This window comes from Carassius auratus, chromosome 8, assembly GCF_003368295.1.
Source record: "Carassius auratus strain Wakin chromosome 8, ASM336829v1, whole genome shotgun sequence".
Lineage (NCBI taxonomy): Eukaryota > Metazoa > Chordata > Actinopteri > Cypriniformes > Cyprinidae > Carassius > Carassius auratus.
Genome location: NC_039250.1, coordinates 23,584,257 through 23,603,132, shown reverse-complemented (window position 1 = coordinate 23,603,132; position 18,876 = coordinate 23,584,257). Strand labels below are relative to the sequence as shown.

The 18,876-nt window shown below is 40.8% G+C and overlaps 1 protein-coding gene across 1 annotated transcript in view; it reads left to right on the top strand.

Moving 5' to 3' along the window:
* Window positions 1-18,876, top strand: part of hmcn2 (hemicentin 2) — an 80,992-nt gene that overhangs the window by 47,751 nt on the left and 14,365 nt on the right. The window contains exons 33-67 of the mRNA XM_026270402.1: window positions 206-356; window positions 436-666; window positions 818-931; window positions 1,047-1,234; window positions 1,414-1,510; window positions 2,014-2,175; window positions 2,276-2,389; window positions 2,477-2,673; window positions 3,124-3,205; window positions 3,296-3,427; window positions 3,533-3,676; window positions 3,793-3,952; window positions 4,481-4,605; window positions 4,688-4,871; window positions 4,962-5,059; window positions 5,181-5,459; window positions 5,847-6,040; window positions 6,139-6,220; window positions 7,032-7,168; window positions 7,260-7,401; window positions 8,402-8,546; window positions 8,635-8,762; window positions 8,892-9,048; window positions 9,175-9,296; window positions 9,502-9,666; window positions 9,778-9,885; window positions 9,991-10,125; window positions 10,290-10,424; window positions 10,514-10,783; window positions 11,878-12,068; window positions 12,167-12,380; window positions 12,456-12,590; window positions 12,912-13,102; window positions 13,237-13,318; window positions 13,404-13,574. Of these exons, the coding sequence (XP_026126187.1) occupies window positions 206-356; window positions 436-666; window positions 818-931; window positions 1,047-1,234; window positions 1,414-1,510; window positions 2,014-2,175; window positions 2,276-2,389; window positions 2,477-2,673; window positions 3,124-3,205; window positions 3,296-3,427; window positions 3,533-3,676; window positions 3,793-3,952; window positions 4,481-4,605; window positions 4,688-4,871; window positions 4,962-5,059; window positions 5,181-5,459; window positions 5,847-6,040; window positions 6,139-6,220; window positions 7,032-7,168; window positions 7,260-7,401; window positions 8,402-8,546; window positions 8,635-8,762; window positions 8,892-9,048; window positions 9,175-9,296; window positions 9,502-9,666; window positions 9,778-9,885; window positions 9,991-10,125; window positions 10,290-10,424; window positions 10,514-10,783; window positions 11,878-12,068; window positions 12,167-12,380; window positions 12,456-12,590; window positions 12,912-13,102; window positions 13,237-13,318; window positions 13,404-13,574 (5,362 nt within the window). The remainder of the gene's footprint in view (window positions 1-205; window positions 357-435; window positions 667-817; window positions 932-1,046; window positions 1,235-1,413; window positions 1,511-2,013; window positions 2,176-2,275; window positions 2,390-2,476; window positions 2,674-3,123; window positions 3,206-3,295; window positions 3,428-3,532; window positions 3,677-3,792; window positions 3,953-4,480; window positions 4,606-4,687; window positions 4,872-4,961; window positions 5,060-5,180; window positions 5,460-5,846; window positions 6,041-6,138; window positions 6,221-7,031; window positions 7,169-7,259; window positions 7,402-8,401; window positions 8,547-8,634; window positions 8,763-8,891; window positions 9,049-9,174; window positions 9,297-9,501; window positions 9,667-9,777; window positions 9,886-9,990; window positions 10,126-10,289; window positions 10,425-10,513; window positions 10,784-11,877; window positions 12,069-12,166; window positions 12,381-12,455; window positions 12,591-12,911; window positions 13,103-13,236; window positions 13,319-13,403; window positions 13,575-18,876) is intronic.

Here is an 18,876-nt window from a genome sequence, read left to right as displayed (position 1 = left end):
TCAGGTTCTTCCATAGTTATGTCTAGACATTGCTTTTTATGCAGTTGTTAATGAACGAACAAGAAGATAATATTGAGTCACTTACATTTTAAACACAGAGTGTGTGTTTTTATTCCTCCAATTCCTTGGCTCTTTGAATCATGTTTTGAGGAGGAATGGATGAAACAGTAATATTCAAACCCTCTCTATTCACTCTGTTCCACAGCTGTTAAATGGGAATACACACACCGGTCTGAGAGTGAACAGTCACATGCTCCTCATCGAGAATGCCATGTTGTCTCACGAGGGCCAGTACACATGTGTGGTTACCAATTCTGCTGGAGAGGACAAGAGAGACTTCCACCTCATTATACAGGGTCAGTGCAAAGTCTACACACATTAACTTCAGTTGATATTAGTAGATATTAAAGATTGTTTCTTGAACTACCTCCTCAGTTCCTCCGATCTTTCACCGGGTAATAAATGGTGCTGCTGGTTTCTCACTGGGGGAGAGGGAAGATGAAGAGGATCCTGACGGCACTGAAGGGATGGTTGAACGACGCGAGGTGGTACTGGGACACTCCATCAGTCTGTCCTGCGAGAGCAATGCTATTCCTCCTCCTCGACTCAGCTGGTACAGACAAGGCAGGCAGCTTTCCAGCTCAGATGGAGTTGTGTTGTTACCTGGTGAGTGGTGTGAAATGTGCTTTTGATTCTCTTTAGTTATAGTAGTTCAAAACAAACAATGCCATCAGTTTTGAATTTAAAGATAAAACACTGGCATTTGCAGTACAGTACATATACAGTACATTTCTTTTTTGTGTGTGTTTCTCTTCAGGAGGGAACGTCCTGCAGATCCCACGGGTTCAGCTTGAGGATGCTGGGAAATACACCTGCCAGGCTGTGAATGAAGCTGGAGAGGATAAAATGCACTATGACCTGGAGGTGTTGGGTAAGGAAGTACATCCAACAAGCAGATCTCTATGGCATTCAAATTAATATACTTTACTTAATAATGAGCATGACTAATCTGCATAAACATGACTCATTTTACATTGTTTACGCAGTTCCTCCTTTGCTTGATGGCCAGACTGATGAGTTCATGCAGGACGTGGATGCTGTGGTCAACTCGACTATATCACTGCGCTGTGATGTCACAGGAAACCCCACTCCATCTGTATCTTGGCTGAAGGATGGTCTGCCCCTCTACAGCGGCCCTCACCATCAGATATTAGAGGATGGGAAACTGTTGGAGGTGATGGTCATGAGCTCAGAAACAAGAGTTTTGACCCATTTCTCTCCTAATTAAACATACTATCTTTGATTTGTAGGTTAGCATTGATTTATATTACTAGGCTGATAGAAAGATTTTGATAATCTGAGAGAAAGAATGAAGCGCCTTGCCTTATATAACTCCTCTGTGTGTCTCTGTAGATACTGAATGTGCAAGTGTCAGATGCAGCCAGTTATCAGTGTGTGGCAGAGAATAAGGCTGGAGCTGTCGAGAGACTTTACAGCTTGTCTGTTCAAGGTACGAGCAGTCAACCAGGGTCCAACAATCATGGAAAACCAGGAAACATCAGGGAATTGTGTTTTTCAAAATGATTAAAAACTCCCTCAAAAACGGAAATTTCACTAATGATGTATAGTTATGTTCTCCTCTAAAATATTTCATAGTCTAAACTATGGTAATATGGGGGAAAAGAACATGCTCTTTCAAGCCATAGTAGTGTTTAATGTCAAATCATTTTTGAGTCTGTTCTTATTTCCAATGAAGAAGTGTTTTTTAAGCAGTGATTCACCATATTTGAATGATTTCTGAAGGATCATGTGACACTTATGACTGGAGTAATGATGCTAAAAATTCAGCTTTGCCATCACAAGAATAAACAACTTTTTAATATCTCTTACACTAATAAAAAAAGTTATTTTAAATTATATTATTGTTTTAAAGTTGTCAAATAATTGACATAGGAGCATAACTAATTTGCTATTTGTCTAATACACTGTTAATACAGTATGTATTTTTCTTAGTTCCACCAAGGATTGTGGGTCGCCGAGAGGAGGATATGAGTGTGGTGGAGGGTCACATGATCTCTCTGCTGTGTGATGTGCAGGCATACCCACCTGCTGACATCATCTGGACCAAAGATGGGCAGGTGCTGGAGTTCAGCACTGGCATCCACATACTGCCAGGTGATTTGCCATCTAAATATAACTCTCTGTATGTATCACTAATGCTTTGTGAAGCATGTATGCATGTACAGTATGTAATGTGCCATCACCTTGTTCAAAGGTGGTCAGATGCTGCAGCTTCCCAGGGCTGGACAGCAAGATGCTGGCCAGTATGTCTGTACAGCCACAAACTCAGCCGGACAAGACCAGAAGAGCATTCTCCTTACCGTCTACGGTTAGAAGACTATGGGAGTTTTTGTTAATTACTTGCTTCAGTTGATTAATATAGCAGATTAATTTTGTATTTTTTTATGATTTCTAGCCCTGCCTTCACTGGTGCCACGTCTTGAATCCGAGTCAGAGGTCATGACACCTCAGGTCGGGTCATCACTAATTCTGCGTTGTGAAGCCAACGGCACCCCTGAACCAGAGGTCACATGGTATCGTAATGGACTTCAGCTGGCTGCTGGAAATGGTTTGAGGATAGCGCGGCAGCAACTTGAGATAGCTGGGGTGCAGGTAAGAAAGATGTTCTATGGGAGGTTTGCAAATGCTCCCACATGTAGATAATTTGAAATGCATATGTTACATACTACTGTTCAGTTTGGGGGTCATAATTCTTTTAAAGAAAATAGTAATTAGCAAGAAAGCATTAAATTGATAAAAAAGTGACTGTAATGACCACCAAATCTGCACATTAGAATGTTTTCTGATGGAATATGTGACACTGATGAGTAATGGCTGCTGAAAATGCAGCTGTGCTTTACAGAAATTAATGAAATGAAAATGAAAAAAAAAAAGGTTCATTTTGTAATAATATTTGTACAATATTTTTTGATTAAATAAATGCCACCTGGGGAGGCATAACAAAAATAAACCGACCTCAGACTTTTGAACATTAGTTGTAAATGTATAAATAAGCAGTGTATTTCTGTTGGCATTGTTTACATGGTTTCTGACTTTCCCTAGGTGGCTGATGGCGGGGTGTACACCTGTAAAGTGTCCAACATTGCAGGTCAAGTAGATCGCACCTTTAGAGTAACAGTCCATGGTGAGTCCTAAAAACAGAGCACAACTGAAAAATTTACGCTTTTTAACATTTACAGGTGCAGTAAGCGATTTTGCTATCTTTCACTTTTAGTGCCTCCCGTGATGGAGGGCCCTCTTCATGAGACCCTGACTCAAAACATGGGGTCACACATCACCCTCATCTGTGAGGCCTCTGGCATACCTGTACCCAACATTGCTTGGCTAAAAGACGGCTCTCCTATCGGTCAGTTAAATGCTGCATACCCTCAGAGTTTTTTTTGTGTGTGTGTGTGTGTGTCTGTGTTTTTTACTCATGTTTTTGCATTTTATTGTTTGTTCTTTTGTGTAGAGACCAGTTTGCAGTGGAACTGGTCAGCGAGAGGAAACCGACTGGAGTTAGGCCCTCTGCAGATCTCTCATGCTGGCACTTACACATGCATCGCTAAAAACAGTGAAGGCCAGACGCAGAAAGACTACTCACTTACTATATTTGGTAAAACTGCACGTAGCTCTAATCTCAACTACTTTCAGTCTTGTTTCTTGATTCAAACTTTGTGGAATTCACTAATTATTAACTCTAAAATAACCAAATGTATTTGGCTCCATCAGCGTCACCCACAATTCTAGATTCTGGCCACCCATCAGAAGTCAGTGCACCTGCTGGGGAGGAACTGACTCTTGAATGTCAGGTGATGGGTACACCTACTCCCAAAGTGAGCTGGCTGAAGAACGGAAAGACTCTTGAGAATGGAAATACAGAGCATATTGAGTAAGACTCTTGCACTGATTCAGTAATTTCTTTTTTACTACTACTATTACTACTACTACTAAATGTTTAATATAGTAATGTCATGTATTATAATATCATTAATATAATAGCACTTGTTTATTTTAGAACACACTGAAAATGTAAAAAAAAAACAAAAAAATTAATCAGAGAGATTGTTCATGAAAAATAATTAAATTGTCCAATTCCTACACCTTTCAGTCTATTTGTTTTGCTTATAATATTATTTGTAATTAATTTTACTAAAAAGTATTAAACTATAAAAAAATCACTAGTGGGACTTTTTGACCATACTGCATAATAAAGATATGTATGTATGTGTATGTATATATATATATATATATATATATATATATATATATATATATATATATATATATATATATATATATATATATATATATATATATTAAAGCATATTTTATTTTTATTTTAATATTCTAACTTTGTGCTTGGTGAAGAAAAGCTTGTTTATAGTTGCACGTTAACATATATACTGGTGTGTTACAGTATCTCTCCTGATGGGAGCACTCTAACACTTCTGAATATAAAGCCAGAAGACTCAGGAACATACACCTGCCTGGCTGTCAGCTCTGCTGGCCAAGAGAGCAAGATCTATACCTTGTTTGTACTAGGTGAGAGCAGCTTTCTTTCTATACTGTTTTAGCAAACATGATACAAATCTGTTAAATAATTGCCATGCTTTTTGCATCACAGTTCCTCCCTCCATGAGTGGGGAGACCAGCGTCCCCCGTGAGGTGCACACCACTCAGCACAGTGTAGTCACACTGGAGTGCAAAGCCACTGGGACTCCTCAACCTCAAATCAGCTGGCTGAGGGACGGTCATCCTTTACTCCTGTCACCCCGTCTCCGTCTGCTTTCTGCAGATACTGTTCTTAGGTCAGTGTTGAACGCACAACAGATTACAGTTTCTGATATTATAGATATAACATTCGATTGACGGTGTCCTGTGTCCTTGTGTCTGAACAGGATTGCATCAGTACAGCTGTCTGATTCTGGCATCTACACGTGTGTGGCTCGTAGCAGAGCTGGATCAGCTGAACTCAGATTTGACCTCCACGTGCAAGGTACAGCAGAACTTTTTAATTGATGAATTTCTGTAAACCAGAATCAGTTAACAAATAATATATGAAAATAGAAACAACAAACCTGCAGGTTTTAACCATCGCTGTTTCTCCCCCTCATCAGCTCCCCCTGCGGTTGAGCGTACAGAGCCGACTGAGCAGGTGGCCGTGGTCCAGGGCTCTTCGGTAACATTGACCTGTGAAGCCCGCGGTGTGCCTCCTCCAACTCTATCATGGCTAAAGGATGGCCAACCGCTTTCACTGCACCGTAATCTTCTGCTGGATGGACAGGAAACCCGATTCCTGCTCTCTGATGTGGGTCCCAGTGATGGAGGCCTCTACAGCTGTGTGGCAAGCAACCAGGCAGGAAGCAGTACCAAGACTTTCAACCTGACCGTGCTAGGTATTTGCAATCGAAAGCAATGTAAACATGAGAAGTTTGTAAAATTTGAAAATGTGTTTTTTTTTTTTTTTTTTGATGCTCAGAAAATGAGTTTCTGAGCATCTTTTGTGCACATTTGCATTGGCTCGCCAATATTTTGTAATGGAAATCCATGCTTTTATGAGAGAATGTAAAGTTTGTTTGGGACACACAATGCTTTTGCATGAAAATGCAAATGTTTTGCAGGAGAACTCTTGAGTTTCTCAGGTAAGAGCAATACCTTTGCCAGAGTATGTCAGTTTAAAATGCAATACTTCCCCATTTCATATTGTATTTACTCTAAGGGACATATGAATGCATAGTATCTGATGTTAGTATTAAATCTGATGACGTATTTTTCCACATAAGAGCCCCCCAAGATCTCTGGCTCTTCATCCCCTGACGAGCAGCTGGTTGCAGTGGACAGTGTGCTGGAGCTGGAGTGTATCGCGACGGGTCTTCCCCCTCCAACCCTCAGCTGGCTGAAAGATGGGCGTCCACTACAGGACAGCATGGCAGTAATAGAGAGAGATGGGCAGCTTCTCAGAATCAACAAAGTTCAGGTGCTTATTCAAATGAAGCTTTTTGGCTTGTTTGAAATATATACCTAGACTCGCATTTGTTTGTGGTTTTGTGGTTATACCAGTATGTTTTGAAACAGGTGGAGGACGCAGGTCTGTATACCTGTATTGCTAGTAGCCCAGCAGGAGAGGATGGTAGAAACCATTGGGTTCGCATTCAGCGTGAGTATATGTGGGACAGTAAAGACTTTTCTAATGTTACAGACGATTTCTATTACAAATAAATGCAGTTGTTTTGAACTTTCTATTAATCATGATGAATGAAATTTCCACAAAAATAACAAGCAGCACAGCTGTTTTCAACATTGATAATAATAAGAAATGTTTCTTGAGCACCAAATTGACCCATTTATGAAGAATTTGATTACAGTAGATATGCTAAAATGTAGCTTTGCCATCACAGGAATAAATTACATTTTAAAATGTATAGTAAAATAGACAACACTGGAAAAAAATGTCATATGTCACCATGGACCATAAAACCAGTCCCAAGTCGCTAGGGTATATTTGTAGCAACAGCCAAAAAAATAAATAAAATAATAATAATAATTCCTTGTATGGGTCAAAATTATAGATTTTTCTTTTATGCCAAAAATCATTAGGATATTAAGTAAAGATCATGTTCCATGAATATATTTTGTAAATTTCCTACCCTAAATATATCAAAACTTATTTTTTGATTATTAATATACATTGCTAAGAATTAATTTGGACACATTTAGAGGTGATTTTCTCAGTATTTAGATTTTTTGCACCCTCAGATTCCAGATATTCAAATAGTTGTATCTCGACCTTATATAGTCCGATCTTAATAAACCATACATCAATGGAAAGTGTATTTATTCAGCTTTCAGGGGATGTACACATCTCAATTTAAAAAAAAATATTGACACTTAAGACTGGTTTTGTGTTCCAGGGTCAAATATAAAGACCACAGTCATAACAGGTGAATCATTTGTCTGATCACTTTCAGTTCCACCCACTCTTCTCGGCTCTAATGACATCAGAACTGTATCAGTTCCAGCTAAAGGTCACTTGACACTGGAATGTCAGGCCGACAGTGACCCTCCACCAGAGATTGAGTGGTACAAGGATGATGTCAAACTACAGGCGAGTTGTTCAGGGTACTTTCTGGATGTATTTGTAACTTTCCATTCACATATCACAATCACATTATTCTGCCTTTCTGTCTCTCTCTCAGTTGGGAGGTCGAATTCAGTCCATTGCTGGTGGACAGTATTTGGAAATTCAAGATGTCCGGACCCAAGATAGCGGACAGTACAGCTGTGTGGTCACCAACATTGCTGGCAGCACCAGTCTGTTCTTCACTGTAGAGATTCTCTGTAAGTTTGTGTCACTCACTCTCGTGTTGTTTTAAACTTGTGTTACTTTCTTGCATGGAACTCCATATACACATAAGCATATACATTGCTGTTCAAAAGTTTGGGGTTGGTAAGATTTTTGAAAGAAGCATCTCTCATACTCACCAAGAGTACATTTATTTGACAAAAAATCCAGCAAAATAAGAAAATATTGTTAAATATTACCATTTCAAATAGCAGTTTTCCATTTGAATATATTTTAAAATATAATTTATTGTTGTGGTGGAAAATCTGAATTGTCATTACTTCCAGTCTTCAGTCACATAATCATTAGGACATTATTCTAATTTGATGATTTTGATGCTCAAGAAACATTTCTAATTATTATGAATTCAAAAAAAAAACATTTTGCTACTTAATATTTGTATAGAAACTAAATGATGATGTCCTATTTGATGAATAGGACATTTTTATAAAACAGAAATCTTTTGCTGTCACTTTTGATTAGTTTAATAGATCGACAATAGAACAAAAGATTTGATAGAAAAAAAGGTAACACTTTATTTTAAGGTGTAATTTTTACACATTACATGTACTTACTATTATAATAACAATGAGTTATGCATAATTAAGCCAAATCCTAACCCTAACCATATAGTAAGAAGCAAATTAATATTACTCAATACTTAAATGTATAACTACACTGTAATAAGGGCACCTTAAATTAAAATGTAAGAAAAAAAAGTATACAAATTCATATTGACCTACGAATGTTTGAACTTTTATGACAGGTTTATGATAATGACAGATTACATTTCAAGATCCTATGCTTTCACTGTATGGGAAAGAGTCCTGCAGAGCAAAACATCTCTTTGTTTATGTTCCACAAAAGAAAGTCATTCCCACAAGTTTCATTTTTGGGGGGAGTGGTCATTTAACGCTAAACATGTTGTTGTTCATTCTCAATTAGTCAGTCTTCGGTTCGAAGGAAATAAACGGCTTATTGATTCTGTTCACTTAGTGCCGCCAGTCATCAGAGTGGGCAGTTCATTGATCATAGCACATGTCGATCAGGATGCAGTGTTGCCATGTGAGGTGGAGGGAGGGCCCTCCTCATCTGTCCTGTGGAGGAAAGATGGCGTTCCAGTCCCATTTCACCATGGCAGGTAAGTTTGAACCTCAAACAATCAAATAAACAGCCATTTTAATCCTGTACTGAATGTATAACTAAATTTAATCTCTGTCTGCTTAAAGATTCACCTTGCTATCAGAAGGCTCTTTGCGCATTGCGTCAGTGCAGCTGTCCGACACTGGGCGTTACTACTGCAGTGTATCAAATCAGGCAGGATCAGACCATCGCGGCATGGACCTTAAAGTCTATGGTACTGCAGAACACTTACACTTTCTATAGGTTGCACATAAAGACATTTCACCAACCCCCCCCCCCCCAAAAGAGTTCAGACTAGTTGTAAGGCAATTTTTTTCCTTCCTATCCTCTTTTATCCTTTCAGTTGGGCCCTCGATCAGCCCTGGCCCCTTTAATGTGACGGTGGTCACAGGTCAGAGAGCAGTCTTGAGTTGTGAGAGCACTGGCATACCTGCTCCTCAGGTGAGCTGGAAAAGGAACGGCTCACCCCTCAATGTGGATCTCCAGTCTGGCGCTTACAGGTTTGAAGAGATATTTAAAATGCCAAAAGATTATAATCATTTAATATGTAATCTATACTGGTGTAATTTGTAAGAATATTTTACGATTAGTATTTTTACTTAATCTTATTATTTTTTGTTTTGAAGGTTAATGTCTTCTGGATCTCTGATCATTACCTCGCCGTCTGTTGAGGATGAGGGCTACTTTGAGTGCACAGTGACCAATGAGGTTGGAGAAGAGCGAAGGGTCATAGAGGTTATTCTGCAAGGTACTGTGTGACAGATTTGTGTATAATAGGAAATATAAAATACATATTCACACTCCTATACTATAGTCCAGAAACTGTTTGGAGGCTGCATTTATTATAATGAAGGGTAAAGTGTCCAAATGTTTTTTGGGATAACTTTAGCATATTGTGAACTCATACTATGTGTGCATATTCATTATTATCTTTTTTTTTTTTTTTTCCTCAGTTCCTCCTGTAATTAAAGATGATGTCAGCAGTGTAACAGCTGTTAAAATGTCCCCTGTCGTGTTGCCATGTCATGCCACGGGCCGTCCAGAGCCTGTCATCAGCTGGAACAAGAACTGGATGCAGCTGGGCGCTCGAGGGGGCAGTTACCGTGTGCTGCCCACAGGTGAATCTAAGACAAATTTCCACCATAAGCTAAACACTTCAGATATTACTGATATTCCTGAACCTATGCTGTGGTAGATGATTTCACTGTAGTTGTTTCATTGCGTTGTAGGTGCACTGGAGATCTTGGCTGCAACACCTAGTCATGCTGGCAAATATACCTGCTCTGCCCGCAATTCTGTTGGAGTGGCTTACAAACACGTTACACTTACTGTACAGGGTAAGATGTACTAGTGGTGTTATGTTGCTTGAAATAATCTTATGAATACTAAGCACATTTAGTAGCTGCAATAAATAAAGTACATGGTTTGGTTTGGGTTCTTAGAGCCTCCAGAGATCAGTCCCATGGCAGAAGAAGTCCAGGTGGTGTTACATCACTCAGTGGTTCTACCCTGTGAAGTACAAGGATTCCCAAGACCCACCATTACATGGCAGAGAGAAGGTGTTCCTGTGGCGACAGGTTGGTTTGGTTGGTTCGGTTATTGAAATTGGATTTGTTACCAGTTTAAATGATAAAAAAGGAAATATTAATATTATAGATAATGTGTGACACAAGTGCTTATAATAGACTTTCTGATAAAAGATCTAGTATACAGTATATACCCTGGCTGTGAATATGTTTAGGTCATAGATTGACCGTACTCCCCAATGGAGCTTTGAAGTTTTCACGGGTCACTCTTGGAGATGCCGGAACATACCAGTGTTTAGCACAAAATGAAGCAGGAACCACTATGGGAAGAACCAACCTTATTTTACAAGGTATGCCATGTTTATATAAGGAAATCAGCCTATACAGTATCTCAAACTAAAGGTTCAGTTGCATAATTATCTCACTGTTTCGGTGACAGTTCCTCCGGTGTTGTCTGTGCCTCGTCTGGAGTACACAGCAGTTCTTGGCCAGCCGGTCAGTCTGGAGTGTACTGCGGATGGTCAGCCAAAGCCAGAAGTGACGTGGCACAGGGAGCGTAGGCCTGTGGTGGAGGGCACACACCTGAGACTGTTCTCTAACGGCACACTTCACATCACTGCCACTCAACGCAGCGATGCAGGAATCTACACCTGCTCTGCCCGAAACAATGTTGGTAGAGCCAGCCATGACATCAGAGTACTTCTGCAAAGTGAGTTCCATTAATATCAAGAGAAGCATTGTTTAAAGGGTTCATCAGATGCCTATTTTCCACAAGTATAATATGATTCTTTAGGGTCTTAATGAAAAGTCTATAACATATTTCTCAATGGTAGTGTAAAACAACACTCTTTCAACCTGTCAAAAACAGCTCTGTTTACAGCAAGCCATTTTACATTTCTCTTTTAGTTGCTAATGAGCTCTGCTCACCCCGCCCCTCTCTTCCATGGGGTGATGTGCAGTTCACTCATTTCGCTGCTTTCACCGTAAAACTTGCTAACTAGAACATTATTAGGAAAGGCAATTTGCAAAACTCATAAAAATAAAAATAAAACTTCTCGCGGTGAATCTCAAGAATGATTCGCACGAACATAGATGCATTTAGGTAGATCAGGGGGCGCATTCCCTTCAGAAACAAAAGTAATCCACTGCGTCTTCAGTGGCTCAGATGTCAGGAGTAAATGACAACTGCTATGTTCATTATCATATCCAACAACTAAGGATAACTACTAGTCCTGCTGCGGTGTCGAATCAATGGCAGACTGTTGACAGCCCAATCAGGGTGGGTCTAAGGTAAAAATCCAGCATCAGTCAACTATTGTGGGAGAGGCCTTGTCCTGTGTGATGTCACACTGGCAGAAAATCTGGAAAGGCTTGATTTGAGAAAGAGGATTAAATTTATCGAGATAAAAAAAAAGAAAAAAAAAAGCTGGGTGGATTTTTAGCATTGTTGGGTGGTTGTGTACACACACTGTCAAGACACATTTCAGTTCAAACAACATGTAAAAGTGAATTTTGCATCCGATGACCTCTTTGCAGTATTTCTCACAGATAGTGTCATGGAATGTAGTTTTAAGACTTTTTTTTTTTTTTTTTTGGTGAGAATGTAGTTTCCTGTGTCCTTGTGCCTACAGCTGAATCACAGCCATGCATGCCAGTATACAGATATATGACACTGCAATTAGCATAACATTACATTTATCAAACTGTGGTCTTGCACATTTTAAACCTATTATTAATGACTATTAATGAAATGCATTAATATACATTGTATTCATAAAGATCATCAAATGCCTCTACTCTTAGCCCCACCACAGATTTCTGTTGGTCAGTCAGAGATGTCTGTCATCCAGGGATTTCAAGCGCTTCTGCCATGTACAGCACAGGGTCTTCCAGAGCCCAGGGTGAGTTGGGAGAAACAGGGAGTCCTTGTGCCAACTCTCCCGGGCAAATTCACTCCGCTGAGGTCAGGAGAACTGATTATTGAAAGGGCTGAGGTCAGTAATATGCATTTCATTGGATATAAATGAGCAGAACGCCCATTTAAAATTACCTTCATATTAAGTCATGATGTTACTTTATGTATTTTTTGCAGTCTGGTGATGCGGGTCTGTTCACATGTGTAGCCACCAACACTGCTGGAACAGCTCGAAGGGACATTCGCCTGTCTGTCAACATGAGACCTGCTTTTAAAGAGTTACCTGGTGACGTGACGTTGAATAAAGGGCAAAGTCTCACCCTATCCTGCCATGCTCAGGGTACTCCACCTCCCACCATAACCTGGACTGCCAACAACAGGCCCTATACAGGTATGGGAGGAGTTTATCGTCTTTTCTTCATCTTTTTTTCCAGCATAAAAATAATTACCTTGTTTTTGCCCACAGGTGCAAGTGTTGATGGATCTGGCAGAAGTTCAGTGATTATTGACAATGTCACTGTAAGTGATGGTGGCACCTACGTCTGCACTGCAGAGAACACTGTAGGATCCATAAGGGCTCTTTCGTTTGTGCGTGTCAGAGGTATGAATTTATTCTTTTTTTTTTCTTTTTTTTCAACAATTGTATTCAGTTGTTTTCAGAACAATTTGTTTTATTTTAATTCATCTATTAATTATTCATTTTAATTATTTTTATTTTAATTATTTAGTTGCTTATTTTAATCCACAGACAGCCCTAGTTTATGTAAAAAAAAAAAATATGACCAAAAAACTTATTGGCTTACATATTGGGTTCTTTAAAGTCAAAAAGGCTGAAAACTCTGTTCTAGATGGTGTCTTGTGATTAAAAATGAAACTTTCCTAATTTATAGAGTTAAGTTAAGCATACACTCTGTCTTTACAGAACCTCCCATGCTGAGAGGGGAAGCCCAGACCACTCAGAATGTAGTTAAGGGTAAAGCTGCCATGCTGGACTGCGCTGTCACTGGGGATCCTGTACCTTCCTTGCGGTGGTACAAAGATGGCCAGCCGATACTTGGCTCTCTGCGGTTTCATCCCCTCCGCAATGGCTCTCTGGCTCTGTATAGTGCCACGGTAACCTTATTTGTGTGAAAATGATTGAGTAGGATTTTAAAGCCTTTTCAAGATATCAAAGGCTATTTGACCAGCCTACCACTGCACATTCTATTTAAACAAATGTGTGAGAGGTAAATCTGTGTGTTTTCCAGATTGGAGATTCAGGAGAGTACAGATGTGTTGCTGAAAGTGAGGCAGGCGCTGTGGAGAGAACAATATCTCTGAAAGTACAAGGTAAATTATTTTATTAGAGCCATGTTCATCTGTATATTTTAGATTCCCATTAAAAGTAATTTCACATTATGAACTGTTATTGCAGTTCCAGGGGGCTACTCAGACTGGGAGGAGTGGGGCCCGTGCAGTACTACCTGTGGGCAAGGCATCCAGGAGCGAATCAGATTCTGTAACAACCCACCTCCAGCCAATGGTGGGCCATCGTGCGTGGGTCCAAATGTGGATTCCAGGAAATGTCAGGCCTCTTTGTGTCCAGGTGCATCTGTGTTTATTGAAAGAAACCATGTAGTTTTAAATCCTAATTAGAGATGTTTTTTGTAGGCCTAAACCCAGAAACAAGTTAGCCTTTTAGCATGTCCATCTCCATTGTTCTAGTGTTAATGGATTTTTTTCAACCAGCATTATGAAAATATGTCTACAGCAATTACCTTACTTCCTGAAATACTTACATTAACATTTACATTTAATCATTTAGCAGATGCTTTTATCCAAAGCGACTTACAAATGAGAACAATAGAAGCAGTCAGGTCAACAAGAGAACAAAAACAGTATACAAGTGCCATGACAAGTCTCAGTTAGTCTAGTATAGAATGCATAGCCAGGTTTTTTTTTTTAAATGAATGAAAAGACAAGAAAAGGAAAAGTGCTAGTATTAGTTGGTTAAGTGCAGGTGAAAAGATGAGTCTTTAGATGTTTCTTGAAAATGAGTGTAAACTCAGCTGTACGAATTGAGATTGGGAGGTCATTCAACCAGCTGGGCACAGTCCAGGAAAAGGTCCGTGAGAGTGATTTTGAACTACTTTGGGATGGCACAACAAGGCAAGACTTAACCCACAGTAGTGCGGTACCAGAGATGCCCAGCTTTCTGAGGGTGGACAGGAGAATCTGGTGATTAACAGGGTCAAAAGCAGCAGACAGGTCCAGTAAGATGAGTACGTAGGATTTTGAAGCTGCTCTTGCTAGTCGCAGGGATTCAGTAACCGAGAGCAGGGCAGTCTCAGTTGAGTGGCCACTTTTGAAGCCAGATTGGTTGCTGTCCAGGAGGTTGTTCTGCACAAGGAACATAGAAAGCTGGTTGAACACAGCTCGCTCAAGTGTCTTTGAAATGAATGGAAGAAGGGATACCGGTCTGTAGTTTTCAAGAAGCGCTGGATTTAGAGATGGTTTCCCTGAGCAGTGGGCTTACCCAAGCCTGCTTGAATGCTGAGGGAGTGAAGAGAGGAGTTGATAATATGAGTAAGCGAAGGTATGACTGAAGAAGAGATCGCTTGAAGGAGGTGAGTGGGGATTGGATCAATGGACAAGTAGTAGGATGATTGGACAGGAGAAGTTTGAAAACGTCCATCTCTGAGAGTGGGGAGAAGGAGGAGAAAGAGTGTGCGTTGGTCATTGTGAAGTTGTCCTCAGTCTGCGGTGTGGAGAATTGGTCACTGATGGTTCTTGTCTTATTTGTGAAGAAAACTGCAAAGTCGTCCGCTGTAAGAGTTGATGGAGGAGGTGGTGGCGGAGGATTAAAATGAGAAGAGAAAGTCTTGAAGAGTGTCCGAGCATCACAACAGCTGTTAATTTTGTTGTGGTAGTAGGATGTTTTAGCCGTGAATACATTTGTAGAGAAGGAAGACTGATACACACTGAGGTCGGTAGAGTTTCTTGATTTCTGCCATTTCCTCTCTGCAGAGAGTTTAGAGCGATGTTCACAGAGAACGGCGGACAGCCAGGGGGCAGATGGGGTGGTGCGTGCTGGTCTAGACAACAATTGGCAAAAGTTCAAGTTCAAGTTCATTTATTTATATAGCACATTTAAACAGCCACACTAGACAGACCAAAGTGCTTTACAGAACAAGCATATAAAAATAAAAGCAGCAAAACACACTTAAGCACATAGAGAACAACTAAGCTAAGATTTATTATAAAATCAAGAAGCAAATGTAAAATAATAAGAACAGTCTAAGATAAGTAATCAATATGCTAACGAGAATAGATAAGTTTTGACCAGAGACTTAAAAACAGAGAGGTTGGGAGCAGTTCTGATCTCTAGAGGCATGGTGTTCCACAGACAAGGCCCTGCCACTGCAAAAGCACGCTCCCCTCTACGCTTAAGTCTGACACGAGGGACTACCAGCAGCGCCTGGTCGTGGGATCTGAGACTTCTGAACGGAATGTACGGATGAATAAGTTCAGAGAGATAAACTGGTGCTAAGTTGTGTAAAGAAACTTGAAGACAAAGAGAAGAATTTTGAAATCTATTCTCTGCCGGACTGGTAACCAATGTAAAGATCCGAGGATGGGAGAGATATGGTCATATTTGCGACAATTATGGATGAGTCTGGCCGCTGCATTTTGGACTAACTGAAGATGGGAGATTTGAGAATCTGATATACCGCAATAAAGTGAGTTGCAATAGTCCAGTCGACACGTGATGAAAGCATGAACCGCCATTTACAGAGTTATTGGAGTGAGAAATTCTTTGATTTTAGATAGTAAGCGAAGTTGGTAGAAACCAGAACTGACTACAGATGAGATGTGTTTATCAAACTTTAAAGACTGGTCAACAAGAACACCTAAGTTCCGCACTTCTGTAGATTTAAAGGGAGATAGACCTCCCAAGTCTGGGCATGTGCACTGGGACCTTTCACTCGGGCTGAAAACAATGACCTCGGTCTTATCATCATTAAGGGATAGGAAATTTTGAGCTAGCCATGCCTTCACCTCCTCTAAGCATAGATGAAGAGTTTAGTTTAGTGCTACAGGATTATTGCGCTTGATTGGAATGTAAATTTGGGTGTTGTCTGCATAAAAGTGAAAAGATTTTTAGTGTTTCCTAAAAATTGTGCCCAGCGGTAGCATGTAAAGAGAAAATAGAGAGGGAGCCAAAATAGAGCCCTGTGGAATACCACATCTCAGGGTTGCCATGAAGCTGGAAAAGTTTCCCATTTTTACTAAAAACTTTCTGTCAGTAAGGTAGGACTGGAACCATGACAGGACAGAGCCTTTTATGCCCACCCACGTCTCTAGTCTAGCTAACAGAGTGGGGTGGTCAACTGTGTAAAAAGCCGCCGACAGATATAGGAGAACTAGAACCACAGTGTCTCCACAGTCAGTGGAGAGATAAATGTTGTTTAGCACTCACAGGAGAGCGGACTCAGTGCTGTGGGCAGTCCTAAACCCAGATTGAAAGAGCTAATATATACAGTTATTTGACTAAAAGTGTTGGAACTGATCCAACACTATTTTCTCTAATAACTTGGAAATGAAATGTAGGACAGAGATGGGCCGGTGAGTTTTAAAACAGAAGGATCCAGTGAAGGCTTCTTGAGCAAAGGAGTGACCGTAGCCACTTTAAGATTGGCCGGAACAGATCCAGTGCTTAGACACTTGTTAATAAGCGATAGCATACCTGGACCCACCGTGTTGATGATTAATTTTAAAAATCTCGGGTGAATGATGTAATTTGGGCAGAATGAAGGTTTGAGCTTAGCGCTCACATCCTTCAGTGTCTGGAGGTTAATGGGAACAAAAGCCTCCCAAACACAGGAGGTACACGGCATAATAGGGGGGAGAGTTAATTTAGGGCAGATACTGGTCCTTAATGTAGTGATTTTGTTAATAAAAAATCTCTGGAAGTCTTCACATAGAGCATCTGAGGCAACAGACAATTTAGCAGATGGGTTTAAAACAGAATGAATGACAGAAAACAAGACCTTAGGGTTAGAGTGATTGGATTCAATTAAGTTTGAGAAGTATGCGGCTTTAGCTGATTTAGCAGTGTTCTGGTAAGCAGTAAGTGAGTCTTTGAACATGCGGAAGGAGACACTTAGCCTGTCCCGTTTCCATTTGTGTTCGGCCTTTCTACATATTTGTCTTTGGAGACGAGTGTCAGAATTTTGCCACATATCTGATTTTGGTTTGGGTTTGTGAGGCTTAAGAGGAGCAGTCACGTTTGCTACTTTAAGCCAGGCAGAATTTAAAAGGCTAAGATGCTGATCTGCATCCAGGTCAGATAAAGGTTGGTCCAAGTGCCAGTGAGAGCATAGCTCAGTAAAGCACAAGTCGAAGTTTGTGTTGAACTGAGGAGAATAGAACCGTGACATAACAGGATCAGTAGTGGGTTGAGAAAGCTCCAGAAGAGACAGTGAGAATAAAATAGGCTTGTGATCAGAGAGAGGAAAATCAGAGATAACAATATCAGTGACATCAATCCCATAAGATAACACAAGGTCCAGTGTGTGGCCCTGAGTGTGGGTAGAGTTTTTGACCCACTGCAGTAGGTTAAAAGCATCTATTAAGTCAAGAAACTCCTGAGACAGGGAGTTTGAATGACAGCAGACATGAATATTGAAGTCGCCCAACAAAAGGAAGCGATCATAGTTTGTGGCAATGTTGCCAATGAACTCAGTGAATTGGAGTATAAAATCCTTAGTGAAGAGTGGAGGGCGGTATATCACCCCTATACAGATGGGACCATTCCAATCTAGGTGGAGAAGCTGAGTTTCAAAGCTGGGGAAGGCCGTTGCAGGGACCAGCCGGCAGCGTGAGGAGAGAGAGTTATTTAAAATGGTTAAAATCCCACCCCCGCGTCCATTAGGACGAGGAGAGTCAAAAAATGTACAGTTTGCTGGAACCAGTTCTGATAAGGGAGTTAAATCACCAACCTTTATCCATGATTCTGTGATGAACATAAAATCCAAGTTGTGTGATGAGTAGAAGTCGTTTAATAAAAAGGTCTTATTCACCACGGAGCGGGCGTTTATTAGCGCCAACTTAGGTGGAGGAATAGACACGTGAGTTGACGGTGCTTTTCTCAATGAGTGCAGATTTCCGTGATTTACTCCGTTCCGCCGGGCACGTCAGCCAACACTGCGGAGATCAACCTGAGTGGCAAGGCTCAGATGTAGAGGGAAAACAGGACGAAGACATTGGTAAACCACGTCCCGCGGGTGCCATGATACAGATCTGCGTCCAAACGAAATGTCAGCTTGTAAATAAGCTTTCAGTTTCGTCATGTAACCTCCGCACCAACCTCGTTTCCTCCTTCGCTTTCTCCGCACGGTGTTTAGCGGCCACTGGCAGATATCGTGCAGGAAGATAGTTTGGGGAGGCTCGTACGGTTTGTGAAGTGGGCATTCCACGTCCACGGTGTGAAAGTTCACGTATGAATCCCCAACGGAGATGCGGATGTCTAGGAGAGCTTGACTGGCGTACACCAGCCGCGTACAATAGGTAACCGACACATCAGACAGAAAGAGAAGAAAACACGAGAGCTGCAGACAGCATGCCAAACACACAGGCGCCATCTTCAATCCAATCCAACAGATTGGACATCAAAAGTTGTCCAAGCAAGATGTTAAAGTGGAGCAAAGAGTGTCCGTAGCGCTGCTCGTGTCCAGAGCTGAAAACTGAGAGAGTGCAGGAAGCGAGGATGAAACCACAGAAGATAGGCGAGATTGAGAGAATGAGCCTAGGTTCCATTGAAAGGTGACCTGCGTTGGAGTGTGAGGTGCTTCAGGAGTAAGTGCTAGGTTAGCAGTAATGAGGAAGTGGTCTGAGGTGTGCAGTGG